The sequence below is a fragment of the Lepisosteus oculatus genome, chromosome 18 (assembly GCF_040954835.1).
Source record: "Lepisosteus oculatus isolate fLepOcu1 chromosome 18, fLepOcu1.hap2, whole genome shotgun sequence".
Classification (NCBI taxonomy): domain Eukaryota; kingdom Metazoa; phylum Chordata; class Actinopteri; order Semionotiformes; family Lepisosteidae; genus Lepisosteus; species Lepisosteus oculatus.
Window position 1 is genome coordinate 7,356,653 of NC_090713.1, and position 17,488 is coordinate 7,374,140.

A 17,488-nucleotide genomic window follows, 5' to 3' on the forward strand; every position below is an offset into this window, starting at 1 on the left:
AGGGTCAGATCACAATGACTCTGACTCCAGCCACAGTCTCAGTGTCTCCTGAGCAGGATGTCAGTCTCCAGTGCAGCGCAAGTCAGGGCATTAGCTGGAGTTTAACCTGGTACCAGCTCAAGCCTGGGCACAGTCCCAGACTGCTGATTAAAGCTGGGGATGAGAGATTCGATGGGGTTTCCACTCGTTTCGGTGGCAGCAGATCGGGAACTGTCTTCACCTTCAAAATCACTGGAGTCCAGGCTGAAGATGCAGGAGATTATTACTGTCAGCAGTATGACAGCACTCAACCCAGCAGCAAAACCCTACCCTCTTGACATGTTTAGCTGCCGTTGACTGCTGGTAAACAACTTTACAAATTAATGCTCAAAACTGGACCACCATTTTAATTTGTTTCTTCCTACCTTACAGCCAGTATATTTACCCAAAAGTCTCTGTACAGTAGAGAGAGCAACAGAAGATGGGGAGAAGGCATATACTCATCTAATGTCAGCTGCTGCATGTGTATCCCAATGGCAGTTCAGAGCTCTGTAACCCCACGGTGCAAATACTGAACCCTGATCACGACTCTAGACCAGACTTTGGGTTCTTTGCTCCTTGTGTCTGGAGGACAATGTGGGAAGAAATCACAACAGACCTGCAAGATCAAACAGGAATATATAACACTGTGAAAAAAAATATGTTTCCTTTTCTACACTCCACGGAGTACGCTATTGTATTCTACATTCTAGATTTTTTTTTCAAGAAAAAAGTCATTCTGGCCCCCGGTTTACACTGAGGAAAAGTGGGATTATTGCTGACTTCTGAACACAGCATTCTTGCATATGAGTGAAGTGCTTTCATTGGTGCCTTAAGGTGTGTTTCGTTAATGAGGTCAAGTGTGATCTTCTTCAGAGAAAAGACTCATGCATTGAGGAAAACTGCCTACACATCTCTCTGCTGTTTGCAGGTAAACATTGTGCCTCTTTCATTTTCATACATCTTAATATGTCACCGAGACAGCAACTAAGGAGATTACTTAAGGAAGAGAGCACATACAATAAATAAACAATAAACAAGAGGAGCAAGAGAGGACCAAGCCTGTATACAGTATGAACACTGCTGATAGTTTTAGAGTTATTTACTGCTTGTCTTCTCTACACTAAGAATATCTAGTATATCTAATGTGAAGCTGGCTTGTGTCAACTCTTGGTCTCTCCTTGGGATATTTTTTTATGGATGATACAATCTGTTTTGGAATTACCATTCCCCACCAGATTTTAAAAAAAATGTTTGTAACTTGGAGTTACAAACAAGCAGCCAGTGATGTTATCAGTGACTGTCTCCCTTCACGACTACATCAGAATCGAATCACCTGGAGACTCTGAGTGCTTGGGGTTAGTTTATAAACCCACCCATTCCAGGTGCTCTTCAGTGAAAACATTCGGGCCTGACAGAGCGTTGGGGCGTTTTTGACACTGAGCCCCTAGAGCTTCGTCTCTGTGTTTATTCCCGAGCCCCGCTTTGTTTTCTTGCTGTTACTCCATGCCCCCGGACTTGTCGTTCCACCTCGCATTCCAGATTATTGCTGACTTCTGAACACAGTATTCTTGTATATGACTGAAGTGCTTTCATTGCTGCTTTAAGGTGTGTTTTGTTAATGAGGTCAAGTGAGATCTTCTGAGAAAAGACTCATGCATTGAGGAAAACCACCTACCCATCTCTCTGCTGTTTGCAGGTAAACATATTGGCTCTCTCATTTTCATACATCCCAATATGTATCACTGAGGCAGCAACTAAGGGGATTAGTTAAGGAAGAGAGCACATGCAATAAACATCTCTTTAATGTTGAAGAGGAGCGAGATGACTGAGCTTGTGTATGAACACTGCATCTAGTTTTTAAATGAGTGATTTACTGTCTGTCTTCTCTACACTAAGAGTGTCTAGTGTATCTAGCGTGAAGCTGGCTTGTGTCAAGCTCTTGGTCTCTCCTGAGGATAAAAAAATATTGTTTTATGGATGATACTGTCTGTTTTGGAATTACCACTCCCCACCAGATTTTTTTTAAAATTTAATTACTTAGGAGATACAAATGAGCAGCCAGTGATGTCATTAGTGACTGTCTCCCTTCACGACTACATCAGAATCGAATCACCTGGAGACTCTGAGCGCCTGGTGTTAGTTTATAAACCCACCCATTCCAGGTGCTCTTAAGTGTAAATATTCAGGCCTGACAGAGCACAGGGTGTTTTTGACACTGAGCCCCTGGAGCTTCGTCTCTGTGTTTATTCCCGAGTTCCGCTTTGCTTTCTTGCTGTTACGCCACGTCCCCGGAGGACTCGTCGTTCCACCTCGCATTCCAGTACTGTTCCTAATTAGTCAATTAACCTCTGACTATTTAAAACTGCTTTACTCACATCTCCCTGCTCAGTATTGGGTTTATCCTGGCTAGAGCTGCTCTTTCTAAATCTCTGTGACTCTCTTTTTTGGATATTGGCTTCCTGGTCCTGGTTCGTCTCCCGACTACGTCTCCTGGTTTCGGTTTTTGGCTTTCTACTGTGTTCTGGTTCTGATTCTCGTCTTCCTCACAGTTTTCGGCTCCGCTTCTATTTTGGTGCTTCTTCCCGGCTCGACTACCTACGGCTTACTGACCTCAGCTTGCTCACTCGACAACCTCATTGGATATCGTTCAGTATTCTGCATAGCGTCCACACTACCTTTCTTTAACACTTGCCATGTCAGCCTGCTGTGTTTTGACCTCCTGCTTTGTCTCCAGACTGTGTTCCCAGATCTCCCCTCAGCTTTGTTGTCTTTGTGTCTTTCAGCTTCTACCCTGGCTTTGTCCTTGGACTGAACCTCGCACTGTCTCCCAGTCAGCCCCTTGCGCTTGGCTACACTGCCTCCCCAGTTGCAACCATCACTTGTGACTCCGGATTGAGTTCACCAGCACCTCTCTCTGGTTCCCTGGGCTCTCCAGTCATCAAGCTGCCTTTTCCCCATTCCCAGAGTGCACGTTCCCTGCTTCTCCAGTGCCAGTGCCCCACAGGCTTCCCTGTGTGTGCTTGCAGGCTCCCAGACTCAGTTGCTTGTCGTCCTGGATTTCCCTCTGAGTCCTACCTCAGCAACATGGCATCTCTAACAGAGAACAGAAGAAGAGTTTTTTCCCCTTTCTCTTTTCTCTTAGAGGGAAAATGTGTTTTTCTTTTCTCTTCTTTTGAATGCTTGGATCCCCATTTTTTCTTCTGTTTGGTCTGTTTTTGGCTTTCAGATAGGAAACAAAAAGAGGAAATGAAAGAGAGAACTCTCAGAAGATGTATCGAAAGACTCTGCAGTGTCTCGAACCCTCTCTTCTAGGTTGCCAGGTATGCGGATGACCAGGGCCCCATGCACTCTCTCTGCTCCCTTTGCTTTGTCTGCACTCAACTCACAGGATCTCAGTTCCCATGATCACCTGCTCCCCTGTGTGCTCCATGACTGATAGTCCACAGCCTGATATCTGGTGTGTTCTGGGCTGTTTATACATAGCTCAGTAATAAAAGAGTTAAAGAACAGGAAAAACAATGTCTTACGCCAGCTATCAGAGTTCTGCACATCATTTGAACATGTTTGTCATACCTGACTTCCCCAGCTTCCACAGCAACACTAACTATGGGAGAAAGCTTTCCTAGAAGATTTGCCTTTCTTGGAGCAGGAGAGGAGTGCTGGTGTCATTCATGCCTTTTTCACCTCCGCCCCTCCAGAGGAGGGTGCCAGCCCTAACCCTAGGTCATTGGCTTTCAAATCACATCACTCTTCAGCCCCTTACTCACTCATAACTGAGCTTCAGGTCCCTCTCTCTGTGTGCACATACTATGATGGCCCATAACAATGACCGGGATTAATCAGTCCATTCCAGGTGTTCTTCAGTATAAATAACCTGACCTGAGAGAGCCTGGAGCTCTGTTATTGCGTTCGACACCGAACCCCTCGAGATCCATCTCCATGCTTATTCTCAAGGTCCACTTTGCTTTCATGCCTTGTCAGCATGCTGTGCTTTGACCTCCTGCTTTGTCTCCAGACTGTGTTCCCAGATCTCCCCTCAGCTCTGTTCTCTGTGTGTCTCTGTGTGTCACACCTGGCTTTTAACTTGACTGAACCTCACTCTGTCTCCTGATCAGCCCTTGTTCTTGACTACAATGCCTCCCCAGTTACGACCCTCGCTTGTTTCCCACAACCCTGGACTGTGGTTACCAACATCCTGCAGGTCTACCAATCAACCATGACCCAGGAAATTCCATTTGAGCTGTGACCTGTGGCTGACCTGAGAGCAGCCCCTGACATCCTTTGATGAAACTGTCAAGTTATTTCCTAGACTGTGTAGGCATCCTCTCACGAGGCACCAGTAAATGTAGGGGTTTTGTGCATTTACTTGGACAATTATTAATTGTAGCAGTAAGTCACAAAATTATTCTTTGATGGCTATTACAAGACCAACCCAGCAGGATACTCAGCAATGCACACACGGGTACTTATACACGAGAATACATTTATTGATACATAAAATATGCATATAAACATAACAGATCTTATAGTGAGGGTTAGCAGAATACAAAAGGTATATATTCAATCACAGTTAAAAACCAAAAGGGACATACATTCAGTATACCATTCATTTAGACTGTTTCGGAAATGAACTTGGATTACAACTTTAGATACACAAAAGCAAGTACATCACTCTTAGGAATTAAATTGATATCAACTCAGGTTGAGGTAACAATTGAATTCTCGAGCTGTAATGCAGAATGTTGAATACTCATCTGATCTGTGTGGATTCAGATCTCCTGCAGGCACAAAGAAGCAGTGGCAGGCTTGTTGCTGTGTCCAATCAAGCAGTGCTGGTTCGGCATGCAACGTGGGAGAAGGAGGGAGAGATTTCTGTGGCGGTGCGTTGCTGATGCTCTCTGAAGACTGGCTAGTTAGTGTTGGCTGAAACTAGCAGAGTTTCTGCACAAGAGAAAAGTGACTGCGGGTCCAAGCAGTTCACACTCTTCAGACAGGAAGAAGACCGGTTCGTTCCTGATATAGCGCTAGTTCTGAATACTGATATTCAGTTGTCCACAGTTCCGACTGTAGTTCACTTGTTGATCAGGTGAGCTTTCACGGTGGGTTCATGAGGCTTGCTGCTGGGCTAACCTCGGGTGGATCCTTTGGTTACACGCTGACAACCTCCGTTCTCGACTCTTAGAACAAAGGAAAGTCCTGGCACTCGGACACATTGGCCGTTACATGATTGTCTGAGCTGAGTCTGAGGATGTCCAGGAGGAGCTGAGTCAAGAATGTCCAGGAGGCGCCCGGAGGAAGCCCTGTGCTGCCTGTTTTACCTGGAGGAACTATGGTCGTTCATTGGTTGAAAGTTCTGTGGGCATCCGAGACTCACGTGGGGTTAACCTGCCCTACCAGTTCCTGATTGGCTGAGGATGAGTAACAATGCACTCTGACCTTAGGGTTGTAAACCTTGGGATGAGACTCTCCCTTGGAGTCTCCAAGACAGTCAGGTGCCAGAGATGACCATTTATTAGGGTTGCTGGAGAATCTCAGCTTTGGGAGTTGTTCCGTATCAGGACACTCTATCAGATAGAAAAACACCTTAAATGTGAACCAAATGGAATGGCCTTTCTGTATCCAGCACTACTGAAATGAGAGACAGAGAGACTGGCAAGGGAGCAGCAAATTCCTGTATTTTAATAAGCCTTGCCACTACAACTGTATGCTGGACATCACCAGTTGGGATCAGCTTCAACACCATGACTGGATAGCTGGTTATAGACCCACGGTCCTATAGGGTTAAAGGGTTTTTTACAACCTGATGGATTATAATGACTGTGTGGCAGCTCCTTTTTAATTTACTTTCACCCGAGAAAAATCTGAAACTGAAAGCATTTGTTTGTGATGCTTGGTCAGGAAGAATCTCCATTTCTCTGTCTCTCATTCGTCACAGATGTTAGGGCTTTTGTGCAGAAGCCAGGTGTTTGGTGTCTCTAACCCTCCTGGCTGCCTCACACACCTGCTGAAAGGGAGCCCCTGTGTAAATGGGGCGGATTGCCCTCTAACACAAGATCAGGCTGCGGGTGTTAAAAGCGAAAGTCTGGGAGGATGAAAGGCGCTGGAATGTAATGCTCTGTTCAGCTCATGCAGTTCCCCCAGTGTAGCACGAGGCAGCCTGAGAGGCAGAGCTGGGGGAGATGAGCAGGGTTTCAGTTCCGGGCTGTGAGGGGAGCCAGGTGAAGGCAGCGATCATCTGGCTGTGTGGTTTCTCTCTCTGCTGCTGCCCTGAAACTGACTGTCAGTCTGCTGCTCTGTGATTGCAATCGCACTGTTCTTCTGTGGTTGTTATTCTGCCTTTGTTCTGTGGTTCTGCCAAAAGCAAAACAGAATGAATTAAACTTACAGTTTCAAATCTAATTTAACTAATCAGCAGCAGTGTTGAGTAATGTATCTGTGAAATACCATGTTGGCACTGAATGTGATTGATTCTTTTTCACTTTTTGTTGAAATGTGAAATGAACTAACATACAGTATGGAGGTGACAATGCAAAATGATCGTATAAAGTGTGTCTATTATGAAGAGGCATGTTCAGCATATCATATTAAATGAATATTGTATAATTTATATCATATCTTTCTGGAAATTTTAAGGAAATTTTCGATGAGAGTTGGCTTTCATTTTTCTTTATTTTAAAAGTATAATATATATCTGACTATATTTCAAATTTGTCCTTACAGCTCTCTGGTCCTGGGAAGCCTTCTGTGTGGAGTCTGGATGTTCTCACTCTGATCAAGGAGGATTTGTCTTTGTCCTCCAGTTCTTCCCGCCTCCTGAGCCCTGATTGCCAGAATAATCGATCTCTGCAAGTTATTGCCCCTGTCTGCTGGTATCAAAGTGCACTGGGATGGACTGGCATCCTAGCTGCTGTCCCTCCTTGCGCGTAGACCTCCAGATTAGACTCTGGACCAGGAATAAGAGACTTTCTGATGATGGATGGATTCAAAAGGATGTGTGATGCAAGAACACAACCACATGCATATTGGTTGCATATTATCAGGTATGTCTGTTGTGGCGCTGGAGACATCAGAGATGTACAGCAAGTCTTAGTAATAATTATTTCAATACTGCACATCAATACAGTTTCTAGTCTAATAGCAGAGAAAGAAAATTAAGTATGAATAAGAAAGAAGAACTGAAAGGAAGACATTGGCAGTGGAGGGCTGGGAAAGAGCAGTTTTGTGCAGGTTTTGTACAGCTGCGTATGAAACTTCACACCACTTTATTTTCACTGACACAACTCTTCACTAAAATAATTTAAATTATTAGATGATAGGTACAGAAGATATACTGTAGTGCTTTATTGAGCAATCTGTGTATGTAAACTCATATATGTATATAGTGACATATATAGTGTACATATATTAGTGGCCCTGATGTGCTACTGCAGGCAGTGACAAGACATGAATTGTGCAGCTTGTGCCCTAGATGGGCTGCTGGAAAAGGAGTATGCTGCTGTATGCACATATGTTGCCTTTGTGTGGTTGTTTCTTCCCTGTAGTTGATCTTCCTAGTTAGATTCCTCACAGGGTCGCCGTCTGTAACCCTGTCAGCAGCAGAACCATGAGTCCCCCCACAGACTGGACTCCAGTGGTTTGGTGGTGAGCAACTGTGTGACAGAGAGTAGGAGGTGGGGTTTATTATGAATTACAGAGCAGGGTCAGTCAGCAGGGCTTTGAAGTGTTGTGATTGCTTCTCTTTGGCTTCCTCTGCAAAAATTAAACCCAAGAGTGAGATTTTTTTATGGGAACTAGAAGAAGCTGAAAATGTGAGAGATTAAGATCCTGAGGAGATATTTTGGAGACGGGTTGGAAACTGTGAATTGGCAGAACAAACTACCAATCCAAAATGGAAACTCATGCAACAGAAAGACTGTAACCTCTCCCTGGCAGGGAAGGTTCTGGTGATTAAAGTCAAGCTCTTGCCTCTCTTGAATTTTCTGGCTCCCACCTTCCCAATCCCACACTGTTATGTGGCAGAGCTGGGGAGATTGATGTTTCATTTTCTATTGGTTTGGAAGCAGGAAAGACTCAGGAGGGAAATAATGTACAGGCCGCTACCCTTGGGGGGAAAGTTTGTCCCAGACGTTGCCATGAAGCTGCTGTGCATCTTCCTGACCTCTGTACTGAGAGGTCTTGCGAGAGCACCTGAACCACAAACCTGGACTTATTTCCCCAGGTGTTGGGGAGGTATCAGACCCAAGATGGATGTCTCATTCTCTGAGACATGCCCTGCAAGTTACAGCACAGAAAAAAGCTTTTAAGATCTCATCCAATTGGTCATGATAAGATCCTCCATCTGAGACTGGAGATGAAATGATCTCTTCCTTACACACATTGAATTGATTTATTTATGCTTTTAGGATCTCAGTATTCTAAATGAGGTCGGACAAGTGTGAGGGATCATTTTAGGTCAAATGTCCCTTGATTGCTGTGTGAAATGTATCTTTATTTCTTTATGTCTGGTTCTCCCACACCTCTCGTCGATGCCCTGCACTGAGAGACGATATGCCTGTTCTCTCCAGCCTCACTCCATGTTGCTTTTCTCCCAGGTGACACTCGGCCCTCGCTGACAGCCCTGCCCCCCTCCAGCAGGGAGCTGTCAGAGAAGAAGTCAGCTGTGCCGCAGGGTCTGGCCAGCAGTGGCTTCCTGTCCGGCTGGAGCCTGTAGTGGACAGTGGATGGCCCCTTCAGGACCAGCGGGGTCACCAAGACCCCCGGCTTCCTGGACGGCACTGGCCTGTACAGCTGGAGCAGCACCCTGACGCTGTAGGAGGCCCAGTGGTCCTCAGTGGGCACTGTGGTCTGTGAGGCCATCCACAGCTCCCAGACTCCCCTCTCAACACTCCTGAAGAAATCCAAGTGTACGGAATAGCCCAGCCCAGATTCCCAGCTTCATTCCCAGCCTAGAACTGCAGATAGTGGTGTTTAACTATAACCTGTCTGTGCTGTGATTCAGAAGCAAAAGGCTCTCACCCCCTCGCCTGTGTGGCCCGTCGTCTTGAGCCAGTGAGCTGCTTGTGTTAGACCCCTCTCATAGCTCTGCTCATGTCTGGGTGTGGAAATGGTCTGTTGCTGCAAGTGACACAACAGTCAGAGTAATAAAGAGTTTTTGGATCATAAGCATCAATGTTCTGACTATTATTGACAAACATTTTGTCTCATATTAGACTCCTGTAGCTAAACTGGTGGAGTTACTAATGATTTATTCTTCAAGATTCATCTACTGCTGGGGATCATTTTTACACAGTGTGCTAATGAATGGAGTTTAGAAAAAAAGTTCAGGAGGGATGACAAGAGCCAAGTTAAATCAGACTCAGCTCTCAGTAATTCAAAATCACCTCTGACGTCACTTCCTCACCTAAAACATTATAAATACTGTATGTGATCCCCTTATCTCCCTCTCATACATCTTTTTACATCCCTCCTCCACACCATCTCTACCTCTGCAGCTGCCCCTTGGTCACTCCTCACTCTGCAGGGGGTCCCTGCCTCCCTGTCCTCTGGCCAAAAGGACCAGGACGGTGAAGTCAAATTTTCACTGAACACTCCAGAAACCTTCTTGGATGTTATTCCCTGTGGATATTCCCTTGTGTGTGTGCCCTGTGGTAAAGTTGGCTATGATACACACTCACACTCGGCTCATCCCAGAGTGAAGACTGACCCTCCGAGCAGCAGATTAAAAACTAATTACTGTCAAATGTGTGCTGCTGTACGGGCTACTACCTGTTAATGCAAATCATTTTAGGTTAGTGGATAACTAACCTCTTGGGATAGTAGATCAGTAGATCTATAGATCAGTAGATAGTAGATCAGGAATCTGTCATTTACATGTACATGCTAAAAGCTCTTCCTTTAGCCAGTTTTAAAGAATGATATGTGTTTTTGAAATTTGATTGTGTCTGATGTTCTTCAGTGTGAATTGACCCCAGACTATACTCCAATTTGCAATGTGACTCAAGGGATCTGAGCCACTGTTTTGTTCCTTTTGTATGAGGTCATTACAAGCACCTGAATGAATAAAACATCGCAATATTCACAGATACCCTGAAAAATACACACACCTGTCTTCACAAAATTGCAGTGAAAGAGGTGTCAGACAATATTTTTAGAGCAGCAAAGAAAACATCAGCTTTGCTATATAAGAAAAAGGTTTACAGAATTTTACAGTGCAATTTCTTCCAACTTGAGAAGGCTAGCCTGTCTGGAATACTACTTATGTATGATTCATAAACTGAACATTAATTAAATCCCAACCTTTCCAGTTTTAGCCTTGAAACTTGAGAGTTCATCATTTTTCCAAACAAGGATTTGAGGATACAGGAAGAAAGCAGGAGACAGCTTCTTTCACAAACAATTGTGAAATCTATCTAGATTTTTCACATTTTTTGTTTTTTTTGTAACACTGAATATTTATCTTGATCACATTTTTTAAGAAAAGAATTAGTTTCCATGTGAGAAAAATTATAGCGTTTCAACACATCATGTTGTAACATCTTGTACATCACTACACAGTATGTACACATACCAGGTGTTATACAATCTACTAAAACTACAAAATAGAAGATCAAGCCTTTTACAATCTCTCTTCCAAAAACAGACAGTATCAATTGAAGTTCACAGACAATGGTTCTGCAGTTTAATATGTGATCTTGCTGTTTTAGATAGTGAGGTTGCCTGAATGGCTTTTTACTGTTTGTAATCTGTGGTGCATTTAATTACTGTTATTTCAACTGTAGCCATAGTCAACAACCCATGTTAACACCTGTGTGTGCAAAGCACCAGTGAACTTACAATTTAAGAAGGGATTCGATGTGCACAGTTTCTGTGCTCTTGAAACACTGGCACTGGGCAGGAAGGCTGCAGGACTGTAAGATATATATTAATTGGTAAACCAGGCAGAAACCAGGGGGATCTGTTGGGAGAATCTTCTAGGATCACTTCAGTACTCCAGCCTTACAAGGGTTGCTTGTGTTCTTCACGGCTCTTACTTACTTCACAAGGGGAATGTTGTTTTGTTGGTGGTGTGTTAGGATAGGAAATGGAAACAAAGAGCATGCCTAGTCAAGGCAAGATCTGAATGAAATGCAGAAAGACACTGACCATGACATGGAGGAGAAATCTTTTGAAAGAGTTTTAATGGATTATGGATCATATTGATAATCCAACCAGCAGTTTCTTTTATTACTGAAGTCATCATTAGGATCAAGGAGATTTATCACTTGGCAAGAGCAATGTTGTCTCTTGTATCCTAGAAGAGGATACTCATGAATTCAATGTCTTTGTTTATCCAGGATGAGGATGAATTAAAGGCCATTTCCTGACTTATTAACTTGTGGAAGTTGGACACATCATTGGATAAATACAAAGAGAGACATCATCACGGAGTCTTGGAGATCCAGCTTGATTTGATCTTTGTGTCAAATGAAATTAGTCTTTGACACATGGCTTCTGTCCAATCCATGCTGGACAGAGTGAGCAGCACACAAGACAGGAGCAGACACTGGGCTAAAATTGTTTCTAAGAGAACAACAAGAATGCTGGACACATTCCATAAATCACGGAGTGACCTTTTGCTTTAGAACTTCTAATGAATCCTGAAGGGTATTACAAAAATGACTGAATGATCCTGAAACTCCTTGGTCCAAAGTCCATTCTTGACTGTATTTCATGGGAATAACTTACATTGGCTGGAAACTGCATTCTTTACTGACCTTTACATGGAACTGAAATCAATGTTTCATATTTGGAATGTGTGGTCTTTGGATGTTTTTTTAAAAACATTCTGGAGAACTATTATTTTTATTGGACTGGGGATTCATCTTGGAATACATTTCATCACAATCCTGAGGAAAGAGATGAAGGTATGTTAAGTGTACATAAGTCACAATCAAGAATAGTGATTGATGAATACATAAGTGAGTCAAGAATAGTCTGTGATCAGAAATGACCTCCAGGTGTGATACAATCTACTAAAACTTCAGCAGTGCATCTGGTAGATATACTGTGCTGCACAGATTTTACATTACAAATGCTTCTGTCAGCAAATACAAATTAAACAACCTTGATTTATACATATACCCAGATACCTTTATTTTACAGTTTACTTTCAGGTATCAGGTTCAGGCAGGATGTCCTTGTTTAGTGACATTTGGCTTAAATGCAACAGCAGGCTGGCTTTCAAAGTGAACAGTTTGCTCCAGTCTTCTGAACTCTAAATAAACCCCAACTTTTCTTCTTTTAAAAGTGGTCATCAATTCAATAACACTTTGTTCTATTTTCATTGTAATTTGCTACATTTAATATGTATGATGTCTTTTTAAAAATGAGGATAACATTTAACTGTGAAACAGAAAGCTATGAAAGTTTCTCTGTAAGTGTCCTGCACTTCATCCATACCTGAATCCATAAGATAGTGATAGCCCTCGTGTTTTGTCCTTGAAAATAAAATGCATTTAAAAATGTGATAAAGACAAATAACATGTTATAATTGCAAAGCTTATAGAAAAGCAGTATTGGCAGTAGGCAGTGTGTTGAAGAGCAGGGTCTGCTCTCTGCAGCAACATGAGGTTTTTGTACGGCGTCTGGATGGCAGTGAAGCACTGTGGCTCACTTTCGGACAAGGCACCAAGGTGGTGGTCAAATGTAAGTGACTTCTCTTCTTTTATTCAGCTCCGCAGCCTTCTTTGTCTGCACAAATGTTTTTATGATGTTTTAACTGTGATCCAGTGTGCTTTGTGCCTCCTGATATTGGTCATTCTTAACTGATGTACAGTACAGAATATTTGTGGAAGAGGAGGAAAATCTTGACAGGACAGAAGCTGCTTCAGTCGAGCTTCTTGTGCAGCATTTTCCTCTCTCATGATCCTCAACGATCTTGGGTAACACAGTCTTCTGGGCTGGTTCGTTAAATTAATGCTGATTCTTTCACAGGGAAAATAAGCTTTCACATACTAACCCTCTTTGTAAAAAGATCTAAATATAGAGTTTGAGAGTTGTTTTGGGCACTTAATTAGAGAAATAAAAGAGGAAAAACTGAAACTCAGTATGTTCATTTATAAAAGAGGTACAGTATTTTAAACTCATCTGAACTGCAGCACAGTAATATCACCATTAACAAAAAGAAAGGTATTAAAGTATAGTGATTACATACTGTAGAGCAGGCAGTGCACTGGAGAGCTGGGTGCTCTCTCTGGAGGTTTTTGTACAGCCTCTCTATGGTAATAAAACACTGTGGTGGACTTTCGGGCAAGGAACCAAGGTGGTGGTGAAATGTAAGTGACTTCTCTTCTTTCTCTCAACTCAGCAGACTTTTCTTGTCTTTTCAAATGTTATTATTATGTTTTAGCTGTGATCCAGTGTGCTTTGTGCCTCCTGATCTTGGTCATTCTTAACTGATGTACAGTACAGAATATTTGTGGAAGAGTTGGGAAATCTTGACAGGACAGGAGCTGCTTCAGTCGAGCTTCTTCTGCGGGATTTTCTTCTCTCATGATCCTCAACGATCTTGGGTGACCCAGTCTCCTGGGCTGGATCATGAAATTAATGCTGATTCTTTCACAGGAAAAAGAAGCTTTCACACAAACCTTCTTTGTTAAGAGATGTGAATGTACAGTTTAATTAATGCTTTTAATTATAGAAACAAAAGAGGAAAGACTCAGACTCAGCATGTTCGGTTACAAAAGAGGTATTTTGAAGCAGCACAGTAATATCACCATTAACTAAACTGAGATATGAAAGTTTTGGAATCCAAGTGAGTAAGGTATTAAAGTATAGTGAGTACATAGAGCAGGCAGTGCACTGGAGAGCTGGGTGCTCTCTCTGGAGGTTTTTGTAAAGCCTCTCTATGGTAATAAAACACTCTGGCACACTTTTGGACAAGGAACCAAGGTAGTGGTGAAATGTAAGTGACTTCTCTGCTTTCTCTCAACTCTCAAATTCCAAGTCCTGGAATTTTTACATTTCAGCAGTTTAGAATCTTTCATTTCTCCTGGAGCCAGACTGTGCTTTTACATTATTCTTTAGATCCTGTTTACTTTCTGAATCAGTGTCCTATGTGACATGTTCAGCTGTAATAATCACTATCAGCCGTGTGCTGTGTTCAGGTTGGCTTTCAAAGTCTTGTTCTTCAGGGAACAGTTTGCTCCAGACTTCTGAACTCTACATAAACCCCACCTTTTCTTCTCTTAATTGTGGTCATCAATTCAAAAATACTTTTTAATGATGTTTAAACAGGTAAGAATATTTCCACTCATAGTGTCAGTGACTGGAATCTGTTTTATTGTTTTCTTATCCTTGTGTTTTGTACCAGGTTGCTAAAAGTAAGTCAAGGTCAGGCACTTCACTTACAAACTTTAATTTTCAATGCAGGCTAAAAACAAACTGACAAAACTCCACTAGTACTGCTGCTTCTAACTCTATTGAATTCCTATTGCCAGACAGATTTGACATAAAGACTGTAGTGAGTCTAATCACTGCAGTTCACGTTCAGACAGGAATGGCAAAGACAATTGTGTTTCTTTTTCTTTTATTGTATTTGCTTAACAGAGAAAAGTAAAACATCTTTAGGCTCTGAAGTGGTTTTTAAATATGTTTAAAAGGAATTACTGGACAGTTTTGAGCTTCTTCAGAAGTAAAGCTATTTTTCAATACTGATCTGTAGGCAATAGAACCTAACCGAACAGGGGGCTGCTGTCACTGTTGAGGGCGAGGTTAACTGGCATTTTAAAATTCACCCCGGTTGAGAAGTATGGTTTTCTAAAGATACTGTTGTTTTCTCCTTAGACAGAGACATGATTTAAAGAAATAAATTATCAAAATTTAATGTCTACTACTTCTAGTAAGACCAGAATACAGTTGGAATTTACAAATCATCATCATTATTTTCAATATTAAATTAAATTACTTTCAGTTGATTAATCATCTTTGCTATAGTAGTAATTAATAATGATGTTGATATTAGTATTAAACAGTATAAATATAAATAGTATAAAACCTGTATATTCATATTTTTGAAAACTTAATCATGGACAAACTGCAGGTAAGTATTTTATAAATTATTTTAATAAATATAGAAATTGATGACTTCTAATATACAGATCAGCACAGGATCAAAAGCTTTGAAGTTATTTCATTAACCTTGGGAAAGTATTTGAACTTAAATCTTCAGGTTTTGTTGCAGCTGTTTCTTCAGACACATTTTCCTCTGCTGTGCTGCTCAGTAAAGCATGAAGTGGAACACAGATGACAGACCCAGCGCAGTTGTTTTTTTTAGTAATGCCTAATGATAGTATTAAACTTCAAGTTATATAGAAACTTCAAAAATAATCTTAAAGTGCATATACATTGCAAGTATGTTATGGTTACACAATTCTTGTTGCAAGCTGTAACAAATAAAAATTATTCAAGCACTAATTGAGTCCAGACCAGCATCACCCTGTGCTTTTTTCAGTCTCAGCTAACAATTACCTCCACAGCTGAAGTTTAATTTACAGTACTGAGAATTGACACTTACAGTGTAATGTTTAATAAGATCCTGTGAAGTGATATGTGTTGCAGATATATTAATACATGTTGTCTTTAAATTGAGAAGATTCTGCATTGGCTTATTTCAAGCCTTTCATGCAGACAATCCTCCTAAAATAATCATTATTTGTTGATTCTGAATTTCAGCAGCAGGTAGAATGGGGTGTTAGTTCACTTGGTGGCTCTGTCTAAGTGTCAGTGAACTCATAGGAAACTGGGCTGGCCAACTCTGCAGACCTGTCCTCTCTGTGTCAGAGGTGAACAGGCTGCTCAGGGTCACAGCTTGGAGTCCGGGCTGGTCCAGGACAGCTGGTGCAGAGAACTCAGGCGCCACGATTCCAGAGACAGGTCATCAGAACCTCAGAAAGGCTCCAAACAAGCACAGACCTGTCCTGCTCACTAGGATACTTGTAGCACATTGATCTGAGGATGTCAAGGGGCTTCTTTGAAAGCACTCCCGTTTATAATATGTGTAACTTAAAAAAATATGTATTGATGTTAATTATTGAGTTTTAAAACTACAGATACAGGAGTAGAAGAAAGCCTGATCTTTGTTTAGAAGTGCATGTGGTGTTTCTAGGAGTCCCAAAGCAGTTTGTGTGTTGGTGCAAAGTTAGTGAGGCTCAGTCTCCTGCTGGACACCAGTCCTGACTCTCTGCCCTGCTCTGTCTTGCTCTCTCCTAGCCGGGGCCACCGTGAAGCCTACAGTGTCGCTGTTCCCCCCGTCCCCCAGTGAGCTGTCCGCCAACTCGGCCACACTGCTCTGCCTGCTCAGCGGCTACTCCCCCGAGGGGGCCAGCGTGGAGTGGACGGTGGACGGCTCCAAAGTGACCAGCGGGGTCCTGACCAGCGCCGAGGAGGGGAGGGACGGGAAGTTCAGCCGCAGCAGCTCCCTGAAGCTGAGCAAGGCCGAGTGGGAGGCCAAAGAGGAGTACGTGTGCACGGTGACCCACGACAACTCGCCGGCCTCCTACAGCGTTCGCAGGAGTCAGTGCACGGGCGCCGCGGCGTGATGCGGCCCCAGTGTGTCTGCAGATCCTGTCGAGCCACGCAGCAGCTCAGTAGCCTTGCATGTTAGTCTCAGCCTCCGGCCGTCACTGGAGCTTGTCTGGTAACTGGTGTGTGTTTGTGTAGTCTAGGACATTTTTCATTGTTTGTTTCGCTCTAGATGTTCAAATAAAATATTGAAGTCAGAATCTGGAGTTGTGTCACTCTTTTTGTATGTGTTTGATTTTCTGAAAAGGAATATAAGATCTCCGGGTTGAGAAAGGCCCCAGTTTGACCCTGTGGCACAGAGAGCATCCATATCAAAGACAGCTGGCAGCTCTTAACTGAAAGACAGGGGGTCAAAGCCAGTGAGGGGAAAACATCTTCTTATTACAATAAAAATAATAATTTAATTGATTTACCTGACATCTTCATCATCAAAGATACCCAAAAATTAAAGAACTTAAAAATAATAATAAACTTTATTTTATATAGCGCCTTTAAAGGTGGCTTCTCAAAGCGCTTTACAGAATGACAACAACAATAAATAAAAAGAATACACAAGATAAAACACAATTACAATATACAGAGGAGACCGTGGATGGTGGTACTAAGTATAGTAGGAGCAGAAGGGTAAAGAATGGAACCAGTTCAGAAAAGGCTCTTTTGAGTCTGGATTTGAAGGAGATTAGAGAAGGTGACTCTCTGATATCCTTGGGGAGAGAGGATATCAAGTATTATCATACAGTAATATATACATTATATAACATGATATGTAGAGTGGATGGATTAAAAAATCTTCTTTCATGGGTTATTATCAAACAATTCAGTGACAAAAAGTAGTGCAGCACAAGGGACAGAGACTTCAGTGAAACCGCTGGCCAGCTCGATGCAGAGTCGAGACAGCAGGGGCCTG

General features: G+C 42.5%; 1 long non-coding RNA gene and 1 gene segment (V, D, J or C); both read left to right on the forward strand.

Annotated features, from left to right (window-relative positions):
• Positions 1-321: 321 nt before the first annotated feature.
• LOC107076296 (uncharacterized) lies at positions 322-8,700 on the forward strand. 4 transcript variants are annotated; one of them, XR_011182412.1, is made up of 5 exons: positions 322-949; positions 1,627-1,717; positions 3,248-3,341; positions 6,742-7,061; positions 8,613-8,700. It is a non-coding gene; the product is annotated as an uncharacterized lncRNA (long non-coding RNA). The 4 variants fall into 4 exon arrangements; XR_011182414.1 differs by lacking the exon at positions 3,248-3,341; XR_011182413.1 differs by lacking the exon at positions 1,627-1,717.
• A 3,203-nt stretch (positions 8,701-11,903) lies between these two features.
• On the forward strand, positions 11,904-16,603 carry LOC138224057 (Ig lambda-3 chain C region-like). The segment is given in 3 exon segments: positions 11,904-11,924; positions 12,621-12,705; positions 16,270-16,603. Coding segments are annotated over 3 exon segments (420 nt in total).
• Positions 16,604-17,488: the final 885 nt, after the last annotated feature.